General features: G+C 43.4%; 1 protein-coding gene across 2 annotated transcripts in view; it reads right to left on the bottom strand.

The window, feature by feature from the left end:
• Positions 1-1,000: 1,000 nt before the first annotated feature.
• Positions 1,001-26,257, bottom strand: part of adcy5 (adenylate cyclase 5) — a 61,333-nt gene continuing 36,076 nt past the window's right edge. The window contains exons 4-21 of one of the 2 annotated variants that reach the window (XM_029529962.1): positions 21,971-22,082; positions 19,315-19,442; positions 18,383-18,541; positions 18,132-18,273; positions 14,637-14,774; positions 10,875-10,897; positions 9,160-9,304; positions 8,623-8,720; positions 7,838-7,925; positions 6,191-6,307; positions 5,942-6,100; positions 4,998-5,180; positions 4,862-4,878; positions 4,453-4,585; positions 3,376-3,639; positions 2,875-3,079; positions 2,570-2,694; positions 1,001-1,129 (exon numbers count right to left, since the gene is read on the bottom strand). In XM_029529962.1, coding sequence (XP_029385822.1) covers positions 1,001-1,129; positions 2,570-2,694; positions 2,875-3,079; positions 3,376-3,639; positions 4,453-4,585; positions 4,862-4,878; positions 4,998-5,180; positions 5,942-6,100; positions 6,191-6,307; positions 7,838-7,925; positions 8,623-8,720; positions 9,160-9,304; positions 10,875-10,897; positions 14,637-14,774; positions 18,132-18,273; positions 18,383-18,541; positions 19,315-19,442; positions 21,971-22,082 — 2,365 coding nt within the window. Of the gene's footprint in view, positions 1,130-2,569; positions 2,695-2,874; positions 3,080-3,375; positions 3,640-4,452; positions 4,586-4,861; positions 4,883-4,995; positions 5,181-5,941; positions 6,101-6,190; positions 6,308-7,837; positions 7,926-8,622; positions 8,721-9,159; positions 9,320-10,874; positions 10,898-14,636; positions 14,775-18,131; positions 18,274-18,382; positions 18,542-19,314; positions 19,443-21,970; positions 22,083-26,257 lie in introns of both variants that reach the window. The other variant, XM_029529961.1, reaches the window with a different exon arrangement.

Raw genomic sequence — 26,257 nt, 5'->3', positions numbered from 1 at the left:
ACGCTCCCTTTTCCCTCCGAGCTTTAAACCCACCGGTGAAGGGGAGAACCATCAGATCATCAAAAATGCTCAGTTTGGTGAAAAGACCAAGAAGTGTGTGTGTGTGTGTGTGTGTGGTGAATAAAAAAAAAAAAAAAAAAAGAAAACACAACAGCCCCCCCCACACACACACACACACACACAAAAACAAAACCAGGTCATCAGTCTGCTGAAGGTAACGCTCCTCTGAGACCAGGCGACAGTATGTACATCTGAATACACGTCGGTGTTTATAGACAGCTCTCTAATATATATTAATGTACAAAATATAGAATCTGAAAATATCTGATAGGGTTCGGTGTTCTGAAGTCAAAATACAAAATGTCAAAGATTAGGAAAAAAAAAAAAAAAAGCTCTTCATTGACATCCTCTTTAGTGTTTAAGGTGTGTTTATATGCTGCTGATACTGTTGTGAGTTTGTGGTTTCGTCCCCCCCCCCCCCCCCCCCAGATAAAACAAGACTTAGTGCAATTCCTCCGTTCATGTGGACTGCTGACATAAAGGAGTGCTGGCTGAGTGTCCTCATACACACATACAGTACATGAAATAATATACATACACATAAAACCTGTCTGTTTTACATGTGCATGTACTTCAGCAGGAGAAAGGTGGGGGGGGGGCTGCAGGTTTTCATTTTTTAGGGGAAAAAAAAAAAGTGAGATTGAGGCAAATTTTTATTTTCTTTTTCTGTTCGATCCAAGAGATCCAAATCCCCCCTCCCCTCCCCAAACACGCTCTGATTGGACATCTTTGGTCTCAACGTCAGAGTCGGGCTAGCTAGGCCCCTCCCACTCAGTCTCCGCCCAAACCTGAGCTCCTGGGATGACGTTTTTCCTCATCCGGCCTCAGCGGCTTGAAGAAGGCTTTGGTCCGTGAGGTGGCTCCTGGACACCCCCTGCCACGCCCCCCCCTCCCCCAACCACCACCACCACTGTGTGGCTCTTCTGCCATTTAGTGTAGGTTAACTGTTGGGGGGCCCGCTGGTGAGGAAGTAGGTCATCATCTCTCCTTTGCCCTTCACCGTGACGACGCCTCTGTACTCCAGTGTGTAGTTATAGGAGCTGAGCACCTGGTACAGGTCTGCAGTCACCTGAGGGCAGAGGAGGGGGGGGGGGTCATCATAGGGACACACCTGAGCCTACAAAATCCCTCTTCCCCAGACAGTTTCCTGTGGCTTCACCAGTTGTGTTATTTTGTGAAAACCTCGTCTCCCTCCGTTCTCTGTTGCAGCCGATGAGCCGGTCTGTAACAATACGTTTCACATCACATTTCCAATTTCCTGTGTGTCCATTATTTTGTCTTTGTTTGGGACGTAATCGCTCGCTTAAATATCAGAGGATATCTGGGTTAGGAAGCGGGCCTTGCAGCATGTAAATGAGCGCCAGGCAGGTCATCTCATTTTTAACACCTTAAAATCTGACGCTAATTTTATCGTTCGGTCAGTTCACCGGGATGAAAAGCCCAAGAAAGCCAAATTCAAAAGGAAAAAGGCTGACAATGGTGTGAATAGAAATAATGTGTTTTTATCTCAACTATTTTGGCCCATTTTTTGTGACTTTCAGCTGCTTATGATTGGTCAATTTGGGAAGAATTGAAATTCGGGCTGTCTCAGATCAGAAAAAAAAAAATCGCTGTCATCTGTGAAAGAGGGATTGGAAAAGGTGCGTTCGGGCGCCGATGGCGTCATCGTGCTGCTGCTCTGTCACTGTTTGGGGTTCATTAGGAAGCCAAGGTTCATATTTGCTCCTTCGTTAATGGCTTTTCCGGAGCTGCAGCGGAGACGAATGAGATCAAATTAAAGGTTTCCATCTGTGTTCAAAGTCGCTTTGAGTTATTAAGCCTTAATGATTTCACATCTGATTGAGCCAAACCAATAAGACCATTTATAATTAACGTTTTTCATTAACCTGAGCAGACTTATTCTAAATTCAGCCAGCAGCCACGTGTGAGGGGAAGTTTTGGAGAGTTTGGATGAATTCTTAGTCTTTGTGACTCACAGTATGTTTTAGTCTGCTATACGTTCTATTTCAGCTTCATTCACTCTTTCACATAAGATGAATATTCTGTCAGTGAAACTGCTCCAATTATTATGTAATGTCATTTTACTGAATATTTTCATCACCCAAAAAGTAGATTTTGGGTGATGAAAATATTCGGCTGGTTTTATTAGTATTCATTTAATTTGCTGACTGGACTTTTTTGCTGTCGCTAAGAAGAGTTTAATGTACAAAACTACCATGATTCATTCATTCATTCATTCATCCATCTTCTACCGCTGGAGCCAATCCCAGCTCCCACTGGGTGAGGGCGGGGTCACCCTGGACAGGTGAGATCAACAAGCACTCTCACTACGCCGCCGTGCTGCCCGTCACTGAAACATTTAAAAATGTGTAAAACCAATGCGCACATCAAAAGTAACACACAGTCTAACGAACTACCAACTCTGGTTCTGAGAACGGCAGATGGTGAAATAATGGAGGACACGTTGAGATGAATGTTTGGTGCAGTTCAGCGCCACACGTCAGCTCACCTGGATCCTCTCCGGTACGCCTGTGCTGTCCATGCGACTCGCCACGTTCACTGTGTTCCCCCAGATGTCGTACTGAGGCTTCCTGGCGCCGATGACGCCGGCGACCACGGGGCCCATGTTGAGACCTGAGGGGGGGGAAACAGACAGAAGAGGTCACATGGTCTTCATTTCCCTCCAAACTAGCTGGACAGAAATCGCATGAGTCACAGAATGAAAACTATTTATTCATTCAGGTTCCGTTGCGTTCTGGAAAGAACAGATAGAGTTACGGTGCACCAGTTAGAGGAGGAGGAGCACCAGCTCACCGATTTTCATTTTGAAGTTGTTAAAGGAGTGTTCGTTGATGTACTTCATCTGGTCCATCATCCTCATGGCGTAGTCGGCCAGAGCGCGGATGTGCGAGCGCCCCGTTTTGTCGTACGTGGAGTCGTTGAGGCCGGAGGCCGCCATGTAGGTGGAGCCGATGGTCTTGATCTTCTCCAGCTGACGGAACTGATCCTCGCTGATGATCTGATGGTGGAGGGAGAGCGAGGGAAGGTTTACGCTGAGCAGCGTTTGGGTTCAGGCTCACTGGATCCATTTCAAAGAAATGCAGCTCGAACAGAACTATTGATTCTTTTTTTATGTCGTCTGTATTTTTAGTAGCAAAGAACAATGTGGACCAACATTGAGAGTAATAATTCAAATCTGTTAGCACAAAAAGAACAAGGAGGTTTTTATATTCTGTAACAACATTACAAACTTTGTCTCTTTTACCATACCGTTCCACCACAGACACACTAAGACAAACGCACAACTTCCATCACCTCGTCAAAGTCGGCGATGATCTCGTTGAGCAGCCGCAGACACTCCACGCCTTCATTGTTGGCCTCCAGCTCCACGTAGAACTCGGAGAAGTTGCTGATGGAGGCGAACATGACGGCGACGCACTCACACGACTGGTAGTAGAGCTCGTCGTTGCGCCGCTCCCGCTGCAGGAAGTGAGCGGCCACGTCTTTGGGCAGGATGTTGTGGAGCAGGCGGCGGTTGTAGGCCTGCAGCTCCTCCATCTCCTCCTTCTCCTCCGTGGCCTATAAAAGAGATCAGGACGGGGAGAAGAGAGTAAATGGGGGCTGAACTACAACTACAGAGCTGAGGATGACCCTGAATAAATAATAAATGAATAACTATCACCTAAAGTATTATTTCCTGTCTTTTCTTTGCCACGAGCATCACAACCTCCCAGAGCTGCCAGCGTGGTTGGAGACTCCGAGTCTTGTTTTTAAATAAGCCGTTTATCTCCTCGCCTGGATTACTAACCACGAGGCAGCACAGCCTGCCTTGGGGCCCTTGAGCATCTGTCCCCTAAGGCCGTTCATAATGGAATTACTACTTCACTCCTGATCCGGGTCCCCAACAGGCCTGAGACGTGGCCCTGAAAAGGTGTCTGTTCTGGGACGGGGAGAGTTGGATTCCGAACGCTTTAATGGATTTTAATGAAAACTCATTGACAGTCGCAAAAAGAAGAGCTCTGCCTTTGCTCTGTCTGGGTTTCTTAAAAGCCGAGTCAAAGATGATCGAGAAGAGAAGAAAACCAAGAAGCAGGAATTTTTTTCTTTGTGTGTTTGGTCTCCCTGATGTCAGCATCTTGAAGTGTGAAGAAGACCTGGATCTTTAAGACTCACAGCTTTGATCTTCCGTGGGGACATTAGACTGACAAATGTCAACATTGACCAAATGTTAGTGTGGCTGTGAATTAGCTCTCTGAAGTACAATCCAAACCTTCAGAGGGGCCAATACATGCCCAATCAACTCTCTACTTCAGCCTTGACCTTAAAATTTTTTTAGTCACATTGAGTCGAGCCTCGGTGGGAGATTTCTGTCTCCACAACACACACACCAACCTGCAGCTTCCAGAGGAAGTCCAGTCTGGCTGTGGACTCCACCTGCTGAGCGTGAAGGTAGAGGGCGAGAACGAAGACCGTGATGACCACCGGGGTCATGATCTTCAGAGGAACCTTGGAGTCCATCACACAACTGGAGGTCGACACACACACACACACACACATTAAGCTCTCACGTGTTTTATACTTGTGGTTCTCCCGTTGTTAAATAATGTGATCCAAAATGGAGGTAAAAGAGGAAAACCAAGCTGCCCTCCACATCTCGGCTCATTAGCGTTAGCATCTGTTGCCAGCAGGTCATTATAGTAAAATTTGTGCCAGCAGAGTGATAATGATGCTATTAGCTTAATCGGATGATGGAGGGGATGCCTCGCGTCTCTGTGGGAGCTGAAGCTGCCGTCAGACTCACCTTGTTCCATTCATGTGCTCACTGTGGAGGGAGGAACAGAGAAGAACCAATCAGCTGTTTGAGCATCTGCACGCCGTCCAAAGATTTAACCTTCTCAGGCCTCACAACACACACACACAGGGAGAGTGACTCACACAGCGGTGATGGCGTTGGCCACGACCAGCAGGTCCTGGTTGTCGAACAGGCTGACTTTGGGCACCTCCAGGATGAGGAGGTAGAGCAGCTCGATGAAGAGCATGAGGAAAAGTTTGCCGATGCTGCTGACCTGCAGGAAGACGGAGCAGGCCAGGAGGCTGAGCAGCACGCAGGACGTGAAGTACTGACAGAGAGAGAGAGGATGTTAGCAAAGCTACATTTGTTTTTATCTTTGCATATGAAGGTTTACACTCCGTAACGGGCAGCGGTGGCTGAATGAGTCACATCCGGAGGCGTCATGAAACGCTTGATAAACCCCACGTTGTTGACCACTTAGCTTTTAATTTAAACATTACTGTTCAAGCTAAATACCCACAGTTCCCATCACTAAGCACCAAGCACACTGAAATCTCTCTAATAAAACAAACGCATTGAGCATTATTGTTCTTTTTATTGAGAGGACATAATGTTCTGAGCCATCAGGTATTCCATGCAGAATGCTGTGCCCCTTCTCCTCTGACATTAAGAGAGAAACAACATTATATCCAGGAAGTAGTCTGTTCCCTCCAGGCTTCCTCCTGGTCCTAATAGATGCATGTGTTTGCCTGTAGGCCCGCTTTAGCTCTGTGATCTGGTGACAGATGAGCAGTATATGGATGCACAAATTAAAATGTGAAATACACTGTTGCATGCAGGAGAAAACTATACTCGTTTAAAGTTGTGTATTTTAAAGCTGTTTGTGACATTTTGGTGAATATCCTAAACATTTGGGACGAGTATATTTGTCAGACATAATCCATCACGCCCATGTTTAGTTCATTTTCTGTGCTCAGTGTTTCAGATAAATCGGCTGCTCATTCCGGCCTGACGTTTTAAAATGCTCAACTTGAAACATTTCACTTCCACTATGCAAACACGCACTCAGAGAACAAGGCACACCTGTACCTCAGGAAAGCTGCAGACGAGGGCGTCCTCCCCGCAGGGGCTGTACTGTGCGTTCAGGCTGTAGTTGAGGAGGTAAGCGTGGCAGGCGTTCACGCTGTTCAGGCTGATGTTGAGCTCCGCCGTGATGCAGCTCCGCAGGTCGAGGCTGCTGCAGGTGAACTGAACAGAACAGGTCAAAGGTCACCTTTTTTCGGAATATCTGGAATGTGCTGGTGATGTCTGAAGGGACACCTGTTAATGTGAACTCACAATATTGATGAAAGCTGAAAGAAAGACGATGATGATGGTGAAGACGCCCACCAGGGTGCTGTTCAGCCTGGACTGGACTATCCTCTTAGAGAGCGTCTGCAGAGCGACTGGGAACAGCTGTGTGAAGAACAGAGCGCACACACACAACATTTTCATTGCAATGCGATACCTGCAGACTGAGAAATGACAAAGTTAGACGGTAAAGCGACACGTGTACGTTCAGTACACACACAAGCTGAAGACTTGATTAGTGAAATCCATCAACTCGTCTGTCCCTCAACGCCCCTCAGCCGGCGCTGAGAGGAGGGATGGATGGGGGAAAAAAGCCTCCTGAGGTTTGCGGGTAGAGCTCTGCTCTTTGGTATCAGTCCCACAAAACCGTAGCATGATGGAGTTACAGTGTTTTTCAGCGATTAAATAATTGCGGGTGATATTTAATGTCGAGGTTATCACAGTGCCCTCTTTTAGCAGGACCAGATGTGAGCACTGTGTCCTCATTCCTACCGTCTTACAAAGAGGACAAACTGTGATGAAAGAGACAAAAAGATGACTGTGCAGAGAGAAAATTCATACAGTATTTTAGTAAATAACTGTTCCTTAAATCATCCGATGGAGGACACCGGAAACATTAAAAGGATTTTATATCAGCGCTGCCGGAATTGGCCTGAAAAAGGGACGCGGTGTCCCGACTCTTATGTGCGTAATAAATAAATAAGGAGCAGCGCGACCACAGACAGCTAACAGTCTGGGTGCAGTTCGCTGTCTGCTCTAAATCTCATTAATGATCTCTCTACCAAACGTGGAGCACAAGGTTGGACGCTATGAGCTGTGAAACTTTGAATTTGATAAACTGTTTGTGCCAAAAAGGCAAACCGCAATCGTAGTGAAAAACTCTTCTCCAAATGTAACTTATTAATGCCCCAAATTTTACTCTCCTCTATTTTTTAATTTGAAATGTTGATTTAGATATAAGAAAATGTATTTATGTTACATCCAAATGTCATCTCGAAATGGCCGAGCCAATCAGGAGAGAGAGACTGAATCTGCTGCTTTCTGAGTGATCCGTTAAAAAGAGCTGAAGATGAAGGTAGATAGAATAAATCAATAAAAGCAGTGAGCGGCTCGTTGTGACATCACATCATGACAGACAGTTTTATGGTTCAGGTTCTGAATACAGGCTGTCTGTGCTCTACCTTTCACAGTACTGATATAAAACCCAGACCTGATTTATAAACCAATAAGTATCACCTTAAACAAGACGAGACCTTTGACCTTCGAACACAAAACCAGAGTTTGGGAAAAGAGATCAGCTCTTTAAGGAACTTAATTACAAACTCTTCTCCAAGAAGGACATGTTCTGAGGTTAAAAGCAGGATGAGGCACAATGTTCTAGCTCAATGACATCATCTGAAATCATTAGCAAGAACATCCAGACTTGAGTCAGTGACTTCTGATACTGAAGTTCTCTATAAAAGAGCGAAAAGCAATAACGAAGAAAGAAATGAGCATTTTCTTTTTCTGCATGATGAAATTCGATCAATTATCACCCAAGAAAGGATCGGCCTCAAATCAGCGCACAGCAGAAAGTTTCTTTTTTTTTTTTTTCTGGAGGGGGTTAGTCATTCATCATGAGCCAAGATGACTCACCCCGAAACAGCAGTAGACGGCTGAGACGAACATGACAGCCGTCAGGATAATGAGACAGGTGATGAAGAAGCCGATCATCAGACTGGAGCTGCAGATAACAAAGAGACAGGATGTGATTATGCACATATGTTTATATCTGGCTGCGTTTTATGGCTGAGGAGGTGTTGATGACCTCGCGTGAGGGCAAATAACACGGAAGTGAGCGTTGTGTTTGCGAGGGCGTGACAGGAAGAGAGAGCGAGCGTGAAAAAGATGAAGGAAAGCAGATTAAAGGATGAGACGGAGAGGGCAGTGAGGAGACGGTGCAGGGGCGACTCTGGTGGAGGACCGAGGCGTGAAGACACAAATAAAAGAAGAGAGGGGAGTGGTGAGATGAAAGGAGCGAGAAGAAAGGTTAATAAAGAGGCAGGCTGAAGGAGATCCATAAGGGAGGAAAATAAATAATTATACCACCTCGAGATAAAATCTACCAGAGCTTTTATCAAGCTGACTGCTCCTCATATCCACTGAGACTGATTTAGATATGATACTTATTTATTCATGAAAATTAATATATTTTTTTAACTCTACAAAAAAAGTAAAGATGGATGGAACAATGAACATTACAGAATGGCCATTCATCATTTATTTTTTTCAAGGATTACACAAGAAGTGTCAAACAAGAACCAACTGCCTTTTATACTTTTATATGTATTAATTCTTATTGGATTGGATTAATTAGATTAGATTAGAATTGGAGCTACTGGGTTGCTATTTCTTCAGCTGAGGTTTTTAGATAAACTCACGGTGGCACGATGACAATCTGGATGAAGCAGATGAAGAGAAAGACGAGGGAGGCGCAGGCCACGTAAGCCCCGAACCTGGAGTCCACCTGTTTGGAGTACTGCAGGAAGAAAAACAGATTTTTCTCAGAGTTCGTCCCTCTCAGAGCAACTCAACAAGCTTTATGCTGCTTTTTCTTTTTCTTTCTATTCTCAAAATCACAGAGCAGTTGCCCCAAAAGTGTCGTAGACTTCAAAGTCTCAAGATCTCAGCTGGTCCCACAGCAAAAAAAAACAAAAAACAAAACAAAACAGTCGGGCAAGAAAAGGGCTTCAATATTTGATTATTATAAATCAGCTTTGGCAGGCTTTGGTGTCGGGGAAGTAAAAACATGCTGGCACTTTAAAAATCAGCATTTCGACCTCACACGCTGATAAAGACTTAAGTTGTGACTCGGACTCAGTTGCTTTGCTATCAGTCGGTGAAATTCAGACTTCAGTCTAAGATTTGTGGCACAGGGAAGATTGCTTGTCATGTTGTGCGTTTGTGTTTGTGTTAACCTTTTTCTCTAGGTCAGGCTCTCTGAAGGTGAGCAGGAACTTCTTGACGTGCTCGGAGCGCAGGCGGTCAATGCTGCGTGCGTCGATGGCCCGGCCCAGGAACTCGTCCACCTCGTCCTCTGGATTCATGTTTTCCTGTGTGTTTCTGAAAATGAAATGCCTGAATAAAACAAGATGAGACTGGGTGACATTTACATCTCAATAAAAATGAAAATAGAGCCTGAAACACCTGCAGCTGCGCAGCTATTCCCCCCTCCATGAGGGCAGGGACGATCGGATATTAAAGGAAAATCAGCCGTTGTCGCTGTACGGTCTTAACGGCCTGCAGCTCCCTGAGGTGCAGTATCATTTAGGAAAAGTGAGACGAAACAATTGACCTAAAAAAAGAGTCTGATGAGTGGGTTCGTCTTAGACTAAACGTTATAGCTGCAGAGCGTCACTTAGATTTGGCCCTGCCGACAAGAACTCATCAACCGATGACAGCAGTGAGTGTGTCTGTGCACTCAGAGGCAAGAGCTTGATGAATGTCAAATATGAAGCCTCCAGTTTCTCGACACTGAGTGTGGACTTTTCCAAAGTTGCATCTAACTGCTAAACCTTTTTCATTTTCATGGAGCCAGAGTCAGATGACTACAAGCTCCCTGAAGAGACAAGATCATCTGCATGGTTGCGTCCGCCAAAGAAGCTGCAAAATCCACTTTGTTTATCCAAATTAAACGTCTCAGAAATCATGACAAAGGAAATGATCTTGAGTTAAAACCAAGTCGATCTTTACGGAATCAGATTTAAAGCAAAGTGACTTTTTTGGGTGTCCCAACTGTTTCTGTCTAACATAAAATATTCACCACTAAATAAACAACCATCAAAGTTGAAGTTCAGGGAGACTTATCCTCAGGCATTATATATTTTTTAAATGAAACTCAAACTTGTGAATGTTAATCTGCTTTATGGGATGTGCAGGGTGTTCGGTTTGATCTGACAAAAACCCCCCAAACCAGCTGATTGGTATTCAGATGTTGCCCTCAGTAGCTTCAGTTTGGTTTTGTTTTTGTTCCTCCAGCTGAGCCCTCCACTACTTTAAACTAGGGAGACAAACCAACAGAGAGACGTCCCTTCAGTATTATTTTCTCTTTTTGAGCCTTTGCTACAGTGATCTAATGAAATAAATAATCATTTTCCCCGATGTGCTTATGCTGTTTTGTTGACTCCCTGCGTCGTGCAGCCCTGCAGATCCAACTCCCAACAGAAAACAAAGACTTTTTTTTATTTGTTTTTGCATCAATCTGGAGCAGCAACAGGTTGAAATTACAACAGGTTAAATTAAAGCCATTAAACTTTTATGTTCAGACAGTATAGAATCCTCTGTGTGTTTGGCATCCAGATGCACGAGGTTTTAATGTCTCCATCTGTGCTTTGTTTACACTAATTGTGAAACATCTTAATAGGCATTTACATCAGTGACGAGCAGCTACACCATGAAGTCTCTCATTACACTTCAACGCCGCACTAGTTTTCCACTGTGAGGCAGAAAGAACGGAAACAGCGGTACAAACAAATCCAGTCGTGACCTCTCTAACTGGTCGTTACGTTCCAGTTTGTAATTGATTGCAAAGTGAACCATTGAGACTGTATGAAAGGAAATAATACTCTGTCTGCAAGAACAGGAACAAGTGCAGCATGTAAGCGTGCAGGATGAGAGCGAAGACAATACTCACTTGTCCTTGGGGTCTTCAAAACCCTGCAAGACAGATAAGAAGAGAAAAGCTCATTAAAAGATAAGTTAACATTAAGTCAATAACCCCCCGACTCATCCTATCAACAAAACTGCTTGATTTGCAACTCTTCTGCCACCATCAGAATATAAATCAACATTATGATCGTTATTTTTTATAGTTTAAAGTGCATGATGATGTTTAAAAACACCAACGTAAATGTAACCTCATTGTGTTTTGTTTCCTGCTGTTTGGATGAAAGTCTGTGAAAATCACTTTGGACTCCCAACAAAACTTTTCTTTCCTTCTATTTCATAGAAGATAAGAATCATTTCGAGACGATGAACGGCGAGCAGATGAAAAAATAACCGACAGCTCATCTGTTGGAATTGTATCAGTTCAGCTGATAAAAGGCAGCTCAGCAGGAACCTTTACAGTGATTCCCAGTTTTAGGATTGAAGATGAAGTATCTCGCTATAAAGTTTTCAAATTTATAGATGATTTATTGATGTTGCGCTAACTTTAACTGAATATTCATTCTTATCTCCTAGATATCCTTTTTTTAAAATAATTACTATAAAAAACTGAGCTGTGGAGCTGCAGGCCACCAATTATCCCCCCCGATTATCTGCTTGTTCAATGTGACAATAATTATCACATTCAACACCGGCTTTATTATTTTGAAAATAGTGGTTCCTCTCCTGATGATATAACACCAGGCCTCCAAGAACTAACTAGCTGACAGAAGTCATTAGTACAAAGCAGAAAATAACTCAAATGAAGCAGAAGGGATGGAGGGAAAGGATCCCCATGGCTGGAAATGAATAACGAGGGGGCTGTGGAAAAGGAAAAAAAAAAAAAATCAAGTAGTCGTCAACTCAAAAATGAAAGATATTTGCGTCAAACTGGGCTGAAGATTGGCAGCACACCATTCTTATCCCCTCAGCTCTCAGAGCAAAGTCTGCAGCTCACCACTGATAGTTATAAGGCATAAAGGTTTTGTGTGCGATTTTCCGCCCCTGAGATCTAATGAAATAAGTCTGGAGGTTAGAGTGTGGGTGGTGGGGAGAGGCCGGCGAGAAGAGTTTCACTTCTTAGTCCCCGCAAATGCACTTAAAGATTAAAACGGTTCATAAAAGAATAGATAAGAAACACTGATGTCTATTTTTGTGCATTGTTCTTGGTTTGTTGGGAGAACTGTGCACAGGTTCATCATCATCCTCAATTTGTTCTGATTCAAATCTGATCCATGAATTCAAAATGCTCTCGGCATCGGCTGCTTCACAATGTCACAGACGGGAATTTCCTTCAATTTATGTGATGCAGTGACCTCTGTGATATTCCCCGGTCGCATCAGTTCATTATCAAACAGTGCTCTGCACATATTATCACATAAATCTACTGACACACTCTCGAGTCAGACAGCGGCTGGCTCAAGAGTTGCTTTCCAGCATGAATAATGCATCAGTGAAAAGCCAATCAGAGTGACACACACTGTTTTCGTTTTGCCTCTTCAAGGTTCAAGTATAAATGATAAAGCAGCAGTTTTAGATTGATTCAGCGGCGACCTCCCTCCTTCCTACTGTGTCACCGCGGTCTGTGTATTTGCTGATAAACTCTCATACCAAAGCAAACTAATCCGAGAGATGTGGCATTAATGGAAAATGCTAAAAGTGTCGACACTGGATGGATTTTTAGATAACGTCCACTGCCAACACCCTCCACAGGAGTAGGACCTTTACTTGACCTCTTTTTCTGCGACGTCTTGCATCTCAGCAAACGTGAAACCAGAACTCTGCTGTCGTCTGTGGTTAAAAAAAAAATAAAAATAAAAAAGTCAACCGCAGTCACCTCTGACCTGGAGTTAAGTCCGAGCCCTGACCTCATAGTGACATCACCCCTCATCACTCCTCCTGCTTCCCCCATCTCTCTTTCATTCTTGCTATAAAATGGATAAAGTCCTAAAACTATGACTGGCATTTTGTGTACATTTAAAATGTGAAGAGTCCTTTCCAAAGCTGCATACTGGAGCAAGCCCTCGGGGGCACCACAGGTTAGAGCAGCATTCTGACGATTTAAATGATGTAATCAGAACATTTCACCGCTTTAACTGACCTTCCGCTTGGTTTTCAAACACAGACACTGTCATTTTCCAGGTCCAACCAAGTCACAGCTAAGTGAGCTGGGTACTTCTCCAGCTCCCTCTTGTGGATATAACCTGTTTATGCAGAAGCTGAAAAGCCCAAATGTTGCTCCTGCCTCTCGTTCTACTGTTTTGCTCTCTCCAACAGTAAAAAAGGAAAGCCCTGAACATCTCGTAAGTCATTCATAGTCCAACGCACCGTCTGACGAAAAACAACCCCCCCCCCCCCCAAAAAAAAAAAAAAAAACAAAAACAAGAGAATCTCCATCAATAACACCCCTCCCTCCTTCGCCGCCATCAATTTAAGATTTCTCCCTCATGCCCTTTGTGCATCTTTGAGTCTTCACGCTCTACAACGTGTTTTATCTTCACAGCTTCCCGGGTGATTAATGAGCTCTATGGAGACGGAGCGGGAGACAGTGATAAGCGGGAGGACAACAGAGGCCGAGGATGAAGATAGGCTGGACTGTGCTAAATAAAAGTTGCCCTCAAAAGGACAAACATGACTCCAAACTCTGAGTCGGGGCATAAAGAACACAGGCGTTTTGTTGACACCAGCATCTGATACTAAAGAGACAAAGAAAGGAGAGGAAAAAAAACCAAAAACAAAACAAAACACAAAACTACTGACACTGTCAAGATCAGTAATTAAATGTGCTCCTCCAGAACAGCAGGTCGTCTCTTCACTGGTCCAGATTTAACAATGTCAGCAGATGGCACCATTTTCCTTATTTGTTCAGTCGCACTGGCTGTTACTAATGATGCCAACTCCCCCATCGCACACTACACAGATAAGAACACACACTGCAGCTCGATCACAGGATCCCTTTCTGGTTAACGCCTGAAGCTTTCACAGTCCACAACCCTGGACTGGAATACCCGGTTCTGTTTTATAAACGTGCAGTCTCCGACCCCAAACTGAGATAATCCTGAAAACAGAAGCACTCCCCCATGATGACAAAAACTTAACGTGGCAATTTTGATAAAAGGTGACAAAAGTGTGAGGCTTGGCCTTCCTCACTGTCTGTTCCAGAATAAATGCTTCCATCTTCTTTTGTTAATATTTTTAAATGCCGAGAGCCACCAAATAAAATTTCGTTGTGTGCAGGCATAATGACAGTAGAGAATACTTGATTCTGGATTCGCTCACTGAGTGAGTCACTGTTTGCAGGGTCAGCTCAGCAGGGAGAAAAAACGACTCTTTGTGCGGTCATATGAGTGCTGCTGCTGCATTTCAAGCATCTCCTCAAATTCAAATTGAGGGTGAATTTTGGAGGTCTCTTATTCTTTCTCTCTCTCTCTTTCATTCATTCGGCCAACAATTATTTGTGGTACCAGCTTCAGTGCGGTCACTTTACATGTTGCTGTTGTCTCCCCGAGTGCTCCCAAGAGCCTCTCGGTGCCAAGAGCGGCCTTCGCTCGTGCTCATCAGGACTGCAGATCAAAGGATTATGGGTATTAACAATGTGGTTGGTTCATCACCAAATGAGAGCTGAGATGAGATCTTGGCAAAAGAGTCACCTGGCTGTGGCACTCCAATAAGACAGGGAGGAATAATGAAAAGGCTACAAAGCCGACGGTCAGGACACGTATGACGACCACCACTCGTGAATTTTCCTCACCATCCTCTTCATCTCCTTGGAGACCTGGTTCCCGCCCAGATGGTTGTAGAACGGACGGTCGGTCCAGTGGCCACTGTTGTGGGTGACAGAGTTGGTCCTCTGCCGGTTCATTTTGGCTATCATGGCCTTTTCCTCTTTCTGTAAGAGATGAAGACACAAAATCAGAATAATAAAATAATAATAAAATCAGAAAGCACTCGATAAACCGTCTCTATAGAACTGTGCTGACTGTATTTATCTGTGCAGTGTCCCTGCAGTGGTGCGAAGTAGAATACGTTTCTATTTAATGCTACTTTGATCTTGTAATCCAGGAAATACTGTACTTTTAAATCCTCAGTGCTTAGTTGCACAGTGCATACATTTAAGGGTTAGGGTTAAGTCAATTCTCAACTTTGTGGGAGAAATATGGCCTAAAGCTTTTACCTAACATGCAGGAATGAACCTGTATGTTAATTTTTTGTGACACAATGTCACCCATTTAAATTTAATTATGATAATTGAGCAGTGACAGTTGACTGAATGTTCAACCCCCTCCTCTTTTTCCATTTCTGACTTAACAGGAAGTTGGGAGTCTGGCGATGTGAACAGGAAAAAACCCATTTGCATCCATGGTTGCATCCATCTTTATAGATGCATCACATGCAAAACATAAAGGTACATATTAATTCATACAGAGGCTGTTTTTGGCAATTTCCGCCTTTTTTTGTATCACTGCAAATACAGCTTTATAACTACAGAAGTACTGATCCCAGAACTATGGCTGATGGTTTAAATGAAAGAAGACATCTATATCTTTACATGTATTGACCATCTATTAAAATATTGGATTGAGCCATTCCCTAAGAAATAGGGCCAAAAAAAAAAAACAAAAAACAACAATATTTTTGGGAAAAATGAAAATTTGCGTGAAAGCAGTGATATCTCAAAATCTTCATTATGAAACGGGTTGAATTTTACATATATGGTTCACACCCTCCCTGTCCACAAGTGTACCAAATTTTAGGTTGATAGGTAAAATTACTGATGAACTATAGAGTTTTTACCAAAAGTGCTCCTTGGCGATCTCCAGCGTGCCAAACCTATCCAAAACGGTCCATTTTGGACAAACTCACACTGCGAGATTTCACTGATATACACATTTATTATTTATTTATTTTTTTTTATTTTACAGATAACTTTTTTGGCCCAATCACACACATGTCTGCTTTTAGGAACACCAGTTACAAAAGTAAAATTTCATTTGAAAATTGCATTTATAGGGCTGAATATATGGTGTCCAAAGCAGCCAACAAAGAGACCAGCTGGCTGCAGGCGGCCGTCGTCGCCGTCCTTACGGAGTAAACGCCATATTCTCCATGTTGGTGTAAAAAACAGTCAAACTTCTCCACAACAGGAACAAAAACGACGGTAAAATCCGAGTTAAAGGGACATCCGGGCCATCTGGGTGCGTCACGGCGTGAGCGCGGCTCCGCTCCGGATACGCAGCCCTTATTTGGGGGGGAAGAACGGCCCAATCAGGGATGGTTAAACGTCTGCGGAAACCTCAGGGCCTCTGCTATTGGCGGGAAATATTGTTTTCATCGTGACTTTGATTGACAGGAGACGCTGCCTGCGCGTAGTAGATGCGCAGTTTGACGGACCTTTAAATTTATCGTTCGCCCAGAGTGGAAAAAAGACAAAATGTCCGATTAACGGGACACGATGGATAAAATCGAACCGCGGATCATTGTTGGGCACATTTTAGGCTTTAAAATGAGGCCAAGCTTGTGGTTTCATTCGGTGTTTGATCGAAGAATGTTCGTATTTCACGGAGACAGAAAACTATGAGCGACTTTTTTTTTTGTTTTTGATGAGCAGGCTTGTTGAAACCTTTATCGGGAAATAAACTCCATTTCTGCACTTTGGTGTTGTTTCTGTGACTGTAAACGATTTGGAGGTGAAAGAAACGAGGTAAAGACAGTACATACATGTTAACAGTCCCTTTGTTGTTGTGCCGCTTGTTGTCCGACACATTTTCAGTAACTATAATAAAACCAGAACACCCAGAAACGTCAAAATTCTCGTGCATGCAGCTGAAAGTGTGTTAAAAACGTCTGCGGTGAAATGTATAAATTTATTACATTTCCATGTGTGAATTAGTTTGGTAATTAGTTTGGGACGCCGGCGGGCCAACAGTGCGGCAGGTCATCGGTGATGCTGATGACACTTTGATGAAAGCCTCATCATCAGTCTGGTTTTTGTTGTTGTCGTCACCAGCACCATCAGAAAGTCTCTTTTTTAAATCGCAGAGCAGGTGAATTAAAGCATCCGTCTCTGAAGTGTCCAGAAATCAGCTCCTGTTGTTGTGTTGGAAAGACGGTTTTTGGAAATTCAATTCAAACTGTTTTCTTTCTTGCAAATCTGATATCAGGACTGAATGTTGTCTTCAGGATTTTATTTTATTTATTTTTTGGGAGCTTTGCTTTTTTTAAAATAAGAACATAAAACAACCAGACTAATTGGATTATACAATCTCCTTCTGTCTCACAGCATGAGCAGCAAAGTGAGAGGGAGATATTAATTCACATGACGTGCTATCTATAATCACAGCTTGTGATGGTGCTGGAGGACATAGACAGCTGATAAAAGCAGCACAGTCACAAACAAACTGGAGCTCAATCAGGAAAGCGGAGATGAACTAATTTCTCTCTGAAACATGTGACAGAATCCCTCTCTTTTTTTTTTTAAACAACGATATGTGCATGATTTGCACCGTTATCCCAAGACTGAAGACATACAGCTGCGGATTAGACCTCTCAGGACAATGAATGGTGAAGACGCAGGAAGTCTGCAGAGCAAATGGGATTTTTTAGAAGATATCTTCTTCCCCCCACATTTTGAAATTATTGCAGTTTTTCCTCCAGCTTCCACCCATTGTTCATACAAAAGCCGCAATGAGCTGCTACAGTCTAAAATGGCCCTCCATTTTAGACTTCTCCGGCCTTTTATCGAAAGATGAAGATATATTTTTGGTTTTAAGGCCCGAAACCTTTTCAAAGTAGCTTTACATTTCCTCTGCCAGTCTTCTTTGGGAGCAGATTTCTGGTAAACACTCAGAGAATTCAACTCCTGTAAGGTTGGATGTTCATTTTAAGGGTTCCCTTTCTAAACACAGGCTGCGGTCATCTTCTACACGGACTGTTCTAAGATATTTCACACAGTATTAATATAGAATCTAAACCTGATTTATAATTTTTTTAAAGTGGGAAACATCTTCTCCAGGATGTGAGCTTGAATTCATTGCTTTGGCTTCAGTTAAACCTACTTTAAACTACCTGCACCAGAATACTTCAAGGTTGTAACATATCAATGTGCCCGTCAGCTTGTTGTGTGATTTTCCTTCTTTAAATAATAAAAAATTTAAAGAAGCATAATAATAACATGAGGATTTACGTGGCATATATTTTATGTGAACACTTTATGTGGCTTTACAATTTTTGGGGAGAAGGACTGTACCCTTTTCTGACTGCAGCCCACAATGAGGTAGGTTTCTATGTTGTTTTTCTTCAGGTAGGCGTTCCTCTCTCCCCCTTCTCCCGGCTCCACATCATAGTCTCCGTTCAGATAATTCAGAGTAGCCTTCGTGATGTGAATACGCCTGAAACATGAGCGATACACATCAATATTCCAGCAGTACACACAGATGAATAAGTAGCACAGACGGGTTTATAGTCAGCTTAAACTTGATCATAACTGAAGAGACGTACCCAGCTTTGCCCCCGGCTTCCATTTGATTGGCTAACGTGACGTCATTGGACCAGACGTCAAACTGCCACTTCCTGAGTCCCAGCACTCCGCAGTGCACCCTGCCGCTGTGGATACCCACTCGCATGTTCACATTCACCCCAGTCACCTCCCTCACCAGCCTGCAAGACACGTCAAGACGATCGGTAAGGAAATCATTCAAGTTGGATTTTACTGTTGATAAAATTCCTACATTTGATATCCCTGCTCTCCCTGGGAAGCCCGGGCTTCTTGCCTCTTTTATTTCTGGCTGTGGGACTGAATGACTGACCGACTGACTAAATGCCGTGTTGGAGTTTCCCCGTTTGCCCTCTTAAAATGATTTTGTGCTACCAGTTTCTGTTCCAGGGATGTTGTGGTGTGCTGCGGTGTTTCTGCAATAGTGAGAACACAGAGCTGAATCTTCTCATCTCAGTCTTGGCTAAAACAGGACTGAGCCTTATTTTTACACAAAACGTCATACTTAATCTTTGAGAAGTGGTCCAGGGGAGGCTGGAATCTGGTCCCACAAAGAACTCTGCCATAAGATAAACATGATGGCATGATGCTAACTGCAGAAGGTCCTAAAATATAAACCTCTGAGGAGGATGCAGGAAGTTACAGACCGACGTATCACATCCTACAGCATCTGCCCGGAGCCTGAAACTGAAACCTCCACTTTTTTAGCAGAACAATGTCAGTCATCTCCGAGCAGCAGAAAACAATTCCTTAATAATAAGCAATGACATTTCCCAAATACATCTGGAGAGAACACACATTCATCCATCCAGCAGTTTTCCCACAGAGTGTCCCACGACTGTGCCGGACATGCTGTGATGCAGACTGTCAGATAAGAGCTTTCGACAGCATCGCCCTGAGCCTTTCATCCCTTCCGATTCGCAGCGCTGTAACTTACGAGATGGCCTCTATCATGTCACAGCCCATCTCCACGCAGCAGTGGGCGTGGTCGGCTCTGGCCTCTGGCAGACCAGACACACAGTAGTAGCAGTCTCCCAGGATCTTGATCCGCAGGCAGTGGTTTTCCTGTCAGGGATGAGAATTTCACTTTTACATTCCTTCCCTTTGGAGCCGTGCAGCTTGTTCTATTTACACACCTTAGAAATTAGTGGCTGCTGAGGTAGGACTCCTGAGACCCCTCGGTGGGGGGGGGGGGTATTACAAACGTGAGCTGATATTGCTTTGTTTGTTTGCACCCGTTTCTTGGGGGATACAGTATGGACAGGAAAAAAGGTGCCCTTCACAAACCATGACAGCGACTTCAGCAATTACCTGCTTTTCTGTTTTTTTAGCTGGGTGGACTTCACAGCAGCAATGGTTTAATTGGTGAACTATCTAAGGTGCAAAACAAACTTAACATTAATGCTACACCTCCAAGGCTGAATGTGAAACAGGGTTAGGGTTAGGCTGCAGGTCATGGGATCCCACTGCAAACCTAACCCCAGGCCTTATTTCAAAGATCCTCCAATATCAAACGTTTGGTGGATTAAAACTGTATTTAAACACAAATACTGTGATTTAAGTTTGAATTATTAATATGATCAACATTGTAAAGTAACATATAAAGTGAATGCTGCAATCTATATTTCAAAGGAAGCTTAATTTATCGGTTGAGAAAAAATTTGCATCCCTAGTTTCCAACCTTTTAAAAGATTTTTAAAAATCTAAACCTATTTTTACACTTTAGCCTAAGTATGCAAAGAAATCTTAGCTGTGTGTGGGACGGCCATAAAATCATCTGTGTGTGTGCGTGCTTGTGGGTCCGTAGGGCTCTGCTCTAGAGAACATTGTTTCTCATGATAGCCACCTGAGTATCTCTCCAGCACATGGCTCTGGGAAAATACAAAAAGGCCCACTGTGTAAAGAGCACAGAGATTGTGTGTGCGTGTGCGACAGTGGGCATACACAGACACAAGGTACATCTGGCGTGGACATTAAAGTGTCAGCAGCAGCGTTCTGGTTTATAATGCCATTATGTCTGTTTCACTCATAAATATTGATTAGCAGATCGTTTCACCTTTCACAGAGAAATTACATGCATTGGGCCATGAGCTGGGCAAACAGATTTAACAGATTTACAGAAACAAAAAAATGTAATCAATATTCATGAATGTGCAGCTTGCTTCTTCTGTTTATGCTTCGCTTTGCAACAAAAAGTGAGCTTTGTGTGGCGAGTCAAGTGTTACATTTCGGCTTGTTTTTACAGGCTGTGATCAGTTCATCCAAAGAACAACCTCAGATAGTTCAATTACAGATGTTGTTGACCCAATAATTCAACAATTTGTGTGCGTGTGTGTATTTAACTGGGATTTCTGGTGTTGTGACTCCCCTCTGATTCATCAAGCAACTACTTGATGGAGCTTGACCCCCAGGGAGCGACATGAGTGAGCCGGATATGGACCTTGTAAAAATATACCAAATATAGCAAATATATCACGACCTTGGAGCTGGGTCAGGTTTTAACAAGCAGATGCTAAACAGAGGAGGCACTGTGGTACAGTGGTTAGCACGGCTTACTGGAGGTTCTGGGTCATGTGGAGTTCCCACAGTCCAAAGACGTGCACATTTGGTTAAATGCTGGCTATAAACTGCCTGAAGACACGAATGCGACCTAAATACACTGGTGAGCTATCCGGGGTCTCTCCTGCCTCGGGGGCTGGATCTCTTTAAGATGTATAGATATTAGATGGATGCAAAGACAACAGGTCAACTGTAGTAAAGCATCAGTTGTGTTCCAAGTTCCCCTCATGTCGAGGAAGCTGCTCTGGATTCGTTTGCTTTAATTTTCTGATGACTTCCCCTGTCAACATTAAAAATCAACAGTCATTCTGCTACTTAGTGGCAGTTAGTCCTCCTGTTGAACATGTCGGTACTCGTAACTCGCCCTCCGACTTCGGAACGACTTCCTATCCGATGCCCTCACGGCCATCAGCTGTTGACGTGTTCTGGGCAAAGTCGGGATTTATCAGACTTTAGGTTTTATCTGAGCTCGAAACACAGCCACACCGGAGATGGGCCTTGAAACGGGAATGTGACAAACATTTTTCATCACTACGCTGTGAAAACAGCATCAGCGTTTAAACTAGTGCGACAGCTCTGCACGCCAGGGACCAGTTACAGCCGCACTCGTCAAAGTTCCTCAGCCACATGTCAAATAATCTAGAGAACCCCTCTCCTCCTGTTATCACATGTAGGAGGAAAGGTAAGGCCTCAGTGTGGGAGTTCTTCACTTCACTCACAGTCAGCAGAGGGAGGAGGCTTCTTGAACTCATGTTACACAAAAGTGTAGTTCAAGATAAGTATCAGTCCTGGCTGAACGATCCTTGTTTGATTGGGAATGTCTTTGGAAACTAAAAAATTGATCAATTATTCAGACGCCCGCTGACGGTAATTCATAATTTTCTATCCTGCTTTATTAACCATTGTGTTCTTTCTCGAAGCAAACATTCTCAAAAAAAAAAAAAAAAAAAAAGTAAAAACAAGGTTAAAACTTATCAAATGATAGAATATAAGCACTCTTTGTGCGTGTGACGTGAATGCGATTGTGTCCTTACCGCTGCCAGCTTGTCAAAACGGGCAAAAAGTTCATTGAGAGTCATCACCAGCTCCTGTGCTGTGCACTGGGACGCCAGACTGGTGAAACCCTCGATGTCGGCAAATAAGATGCTGCAGAAACACAAAGACAATTCAACACGAATTATTCAGAACCAGTTTCCACAAGAGAATGCTTGGATATACACACGCTCACATTACATGATCATTTCTCAGGTTTTTAGAACAATGACATAAAACAGCACTAGTGTTGTATTACACGGCCTACAGCCCAGCATGAATAGTAACCTGATCTGATCCACACCGGTGGAGTGGGATTAAAATTCATCTTCCACCGAGACCAAACCGAGAACGGGCCATCACAAATGGTGCACGTTACATTTTAGAGGAATCGTACTGTCAACAACTTCACTTAGAGATAATTGTGACGTTTAAAAAAAAAACAAAAACAAAAAAACAATAACACCGGCGTATGGATTATATTTTGGTGCTGTAGCAGATTCTATAATGAATTTATGACAGTAGTTTGTGATAGAAACACCTTATTATTACACAGTCAGGGATAAAAACAACAAGCAACCAGACTATCCATAAAAAGTTAACATTGCTAATAAGGCAGAGGGGATTTACTACTGCAACTATCTGAAATAATGTGGATTTTTCTGGATTTTTCTTCTAAACATTTCGGCCAGCTCCAGATGGAAATGAGGTGAAACAGCTTGGCAGAAATTCACCACCGGCCGCCTCGTTGTTTGAACTGCGATAAACATTAACACAAACAGCGAGCGGGTGGGCAGATCCAATCGCACAGATGTGAGGGAGACAGCGGCCACGCAGAACCAGAACAAATCACTGTTTGTTTCTCTCCTTCTCCCACTCTGATGCATGTATTTATTTATTTATTTTTCATTGAGGAGCTGGTCCATTTTGTGTGGAGTCTGCCAGATAAAAGTCCTGGTTCTCCTGATGGCCTTTTCAAACACTGGTTTGGGATTTTTCATCCAATATTTGTTGAAATGGTGCTGCTGCTCTGCTGTGACTCTTACAAAACCACTTCCTTCAGCCCGACGCAGCAAACAGGAGTCTGAATACAGCAAATTGTGAGGCGGGAACTGAGGGATGGGAGACTGAATGGCTCTGGCCAAGATGTTCCCTGAGGCCTCTGATGGAGGAGACCTCTGCCAGACTATCTGAACCCGCTTTGTGCGACCATGTCTAAATGTAATGCAACACCTCTTATCTGCTGAAGCGTTTGTGTTAATGAGTTCTTATCTTGGTGAAATGGAGTAGGAGAGATCTTGAATGTGATGCAGGCAAGACGGTGAGATATAAAACATTTCATCCCCTTTTACCTGAGAGAAGGTAAAGTGATACAGCAGAGGATTTTAAGGCATTTTCATTGCTCTCCTCACGGCCCAGCAGCAGAGGCAGTGGGAGACGGCCACAGACGAAACCCACAAGCCAGCTCAGCCCTGGATGGCTCAAGTTGTTTTGTGAGGCAGCGTTACCTTCTATCACACAAAAGTTCCATCTCGCAGTTCACATTTTCTTTTCTTCAATAATAAGTAAGTAGATTTATTCTCTGGTCACCCATTTCCTCCTGGGCTGTTGCATGTGATGAACTTCATAGGTCTCAAAAAGAAAATCAGAAGGCAGCACCATGCCCTCGGTCTTTTGCAGCTTAACACTGCGTGGTTCTGTCTTCCCAGCAGCCACTCTGACATTAACTCACCAGCTCAACACGGATCCCTGAGGGATCTCCAATCATCAAATAAACGTAAACCAACCTCCTCTTCAAGCTGGCATCAAAATATTGACCAAAGTAGTCAATATCAAACTTGATGAGGGTGTAGAGACGTTGAAGATGAGCTCTATTTTAAGTTATAATGCGCAGAAACAGTTACAAAACCTATTGGTTCAAATAAGGGAAGTAATAATGCATTAAAAAACATATATATAAAATTAAGAACACACTGTTATATAGATAGAACAGTGTGTGTTCAAGACAACATCGCTGTTCCCTGATTTCCAGATTTCATTAATTCAATGGAAAACTGATTTAATTCAGGCTGAACAGGCCATCAGCTGATCTGAGTCAGCTAACCCTTTCAATGGCATACAAGTTAATCAAGGCAGTCATCATAATCTGACCGTGCAAGCTCTCTGCTAATTATTCAGGTTTCACTGCTGCTCTTATAAGATGTAGCAGTAGTATCCTATTTACATAGAGGATTAGGCTCCTGTGAGAGAGTGAGTCTCAGTGAATCTAAAAAAATGGGCGTACCGCATCAGAGCTGTGAGTCAGACTTTTCACACAGACTACAGCAATCAAGCGTCGCAGGTTCGTTATCGACGGAGTTAGCTGGGCGTCGACGAGTGGAGCCAATCGACCAACAACCAAATCGTCTTTTTCTGCGTTTAGAACCTCTGCATATCTGGTTCTGCGTCTCACCAAAACCCTCTGGCATTACAGCCCAAACTCCCACAGGTGAAAACCATCCTGATGGTCCATAAAGTCCCCGACCTTCCAGTTAAATTTCCATCTGATCAAAGAGAACGTTTTTCAATTGAACAGAAATTTGGCCGATTGCGTCCAGGGCACCCAGCGACGTAGGAGCCGACAGATATTCCAGCTTTTTCCCGACAAACAAACTCTTTTCAACACGCCTGGTATTTTGCCATTCAATCGTGCTTTGTATTTTAAATGCTTCCGCTGAGTTTCACCTGGTCTGGTGGATTTTTGATAGACTTACGCAGCCCTGCATTTGCATTTTATTTTGGTCTCTCTGCGTCGCACACCATAAAGACAAACTCCAATCAATGTTTCACTGCAATTAATGATTGAGCCGTGAATACTGAGCGCTGTCTGAGGCAGACCCAGAAGAAGTGAAAGCTATGAATAAACAAAGGTTTCAGACCAAACACACAAGCTCACATGGATCTCACATGGTAGGTGCCTGTTATGCAGCAGAGAACAGGGTGTGTTTGTGCAGGATGTGTCACAGGACACGCAGGAGTTCAGGTTCCTGTATGCATGTGAAAGTGTACTCTGGTTATGTGACATTCATTTTTATCTGAGTGTTGAAAAAAAAAAGTTGAAAAGTGTCCACATGTCAACAGCACCGATGTGCTCTAATTAACTTGGACATCCAAGATTCCTAATTTTACTCAATTTGGATCTGGAGTTGACAAAGGCTCTGGGTACACACTTCTGAGAATAGTTGATTGTTTTCAGCGAACTGTGTGGCCTCGGGAGGCAGATTTAAACCAGACACTTGTGTTTGGTGGGTTTTTAGGTCCGACGCGGTTTGCTCTGGTTGCTCCGTCGAGAAGCGGCGACAGTCATCGACAAGCGCCTGAATTCACAAACGCACTCATTCATCTGAGTTGTCCCTCAGCACTGAAACTACATTATAATGACACGTGACTGCATCACACTGTTAAGACTGGGATCCACACACAAAAAGGGGTTTGTGTTAGAATACTTTATTTATGGCATGACGTCATCATGTTGGATCTTCATTAGGCAGAAATAGCCGAAACTGGGTCCATGAAAAATATTGTGCTGTTTAAAAAGGAACCTGTCCAGTATGTGTGGGCAGGACGTACAGCAGGAACATGGTCAAGGGTTGTCATGAAACGGTTGTGTGTGTGTGTATTATAAAACAGATGCAGTAATGAGTTGTAGTCTGTATAGTTCATGCCTCAGATGTGCAGGAAAATTGACTTGAAGCATAAAAATGAACTTGGTTCAAATCAGCTGCTGGTCCTGAATATCTATTAAGACTGATGTGCACCTCACCTTAAAATACAGATTACATTATATATTTATACCTCAAACCTTTGCTGCTGCAACAGCCTTTATGTTTCAGTCACAGGTTCGAATCTCAGGTTAAAATATCAGGACGCGCATCTGTTGTAGCGTGAAAAGCAGATTATCTTCCCCATTTCATAGTCACTGCATCTATTTTTAGTCACACACACAATTTAGGGATTTCCCGGTGGATTATCAATCACCACCGACACTGAGTGGCAGAGGCTGTTAGGAAATAACCTTTAACGGCCTTTAGGTCCTGTTTCAAGGTTACCTTGGTGATGAGTTTTTTGCTTTCGTAAGCGACAGTAACTGTCAGAACATAAAGTTATGACTCACGTCTCGAAACGTTGTCTCCGATCTCTGAACTGATGAAACCACAGATATGAAATAAAACCACTCAGCATGTTCAACAAAAAGGTGAACGGGAATCTGGTGAATTTGGTTTCGGATCAGATTAAATTTGTAGTTGGGG

The sequence above is a fragment of the Echeneis naucrates genome, chromosome 21, assembly GCF_900963305.1.
Source record: "Echeneis naucrates chromosome 21, fEcheNa1.1, whole genome shotgun sequence".
In the NCBI taxonomy this organism is placed as follows: domain Eukaryota; kingdom Metazoa; phylum Chordata; class Actinopteri; order Carangiformes; family Echeneidae; genus Echeneis; species Echeneis naucrates.
Note: the sequence above shows the minus strand (reverse complement) of the source record. Positions and strands in the feature narration are given on the sequence as shown.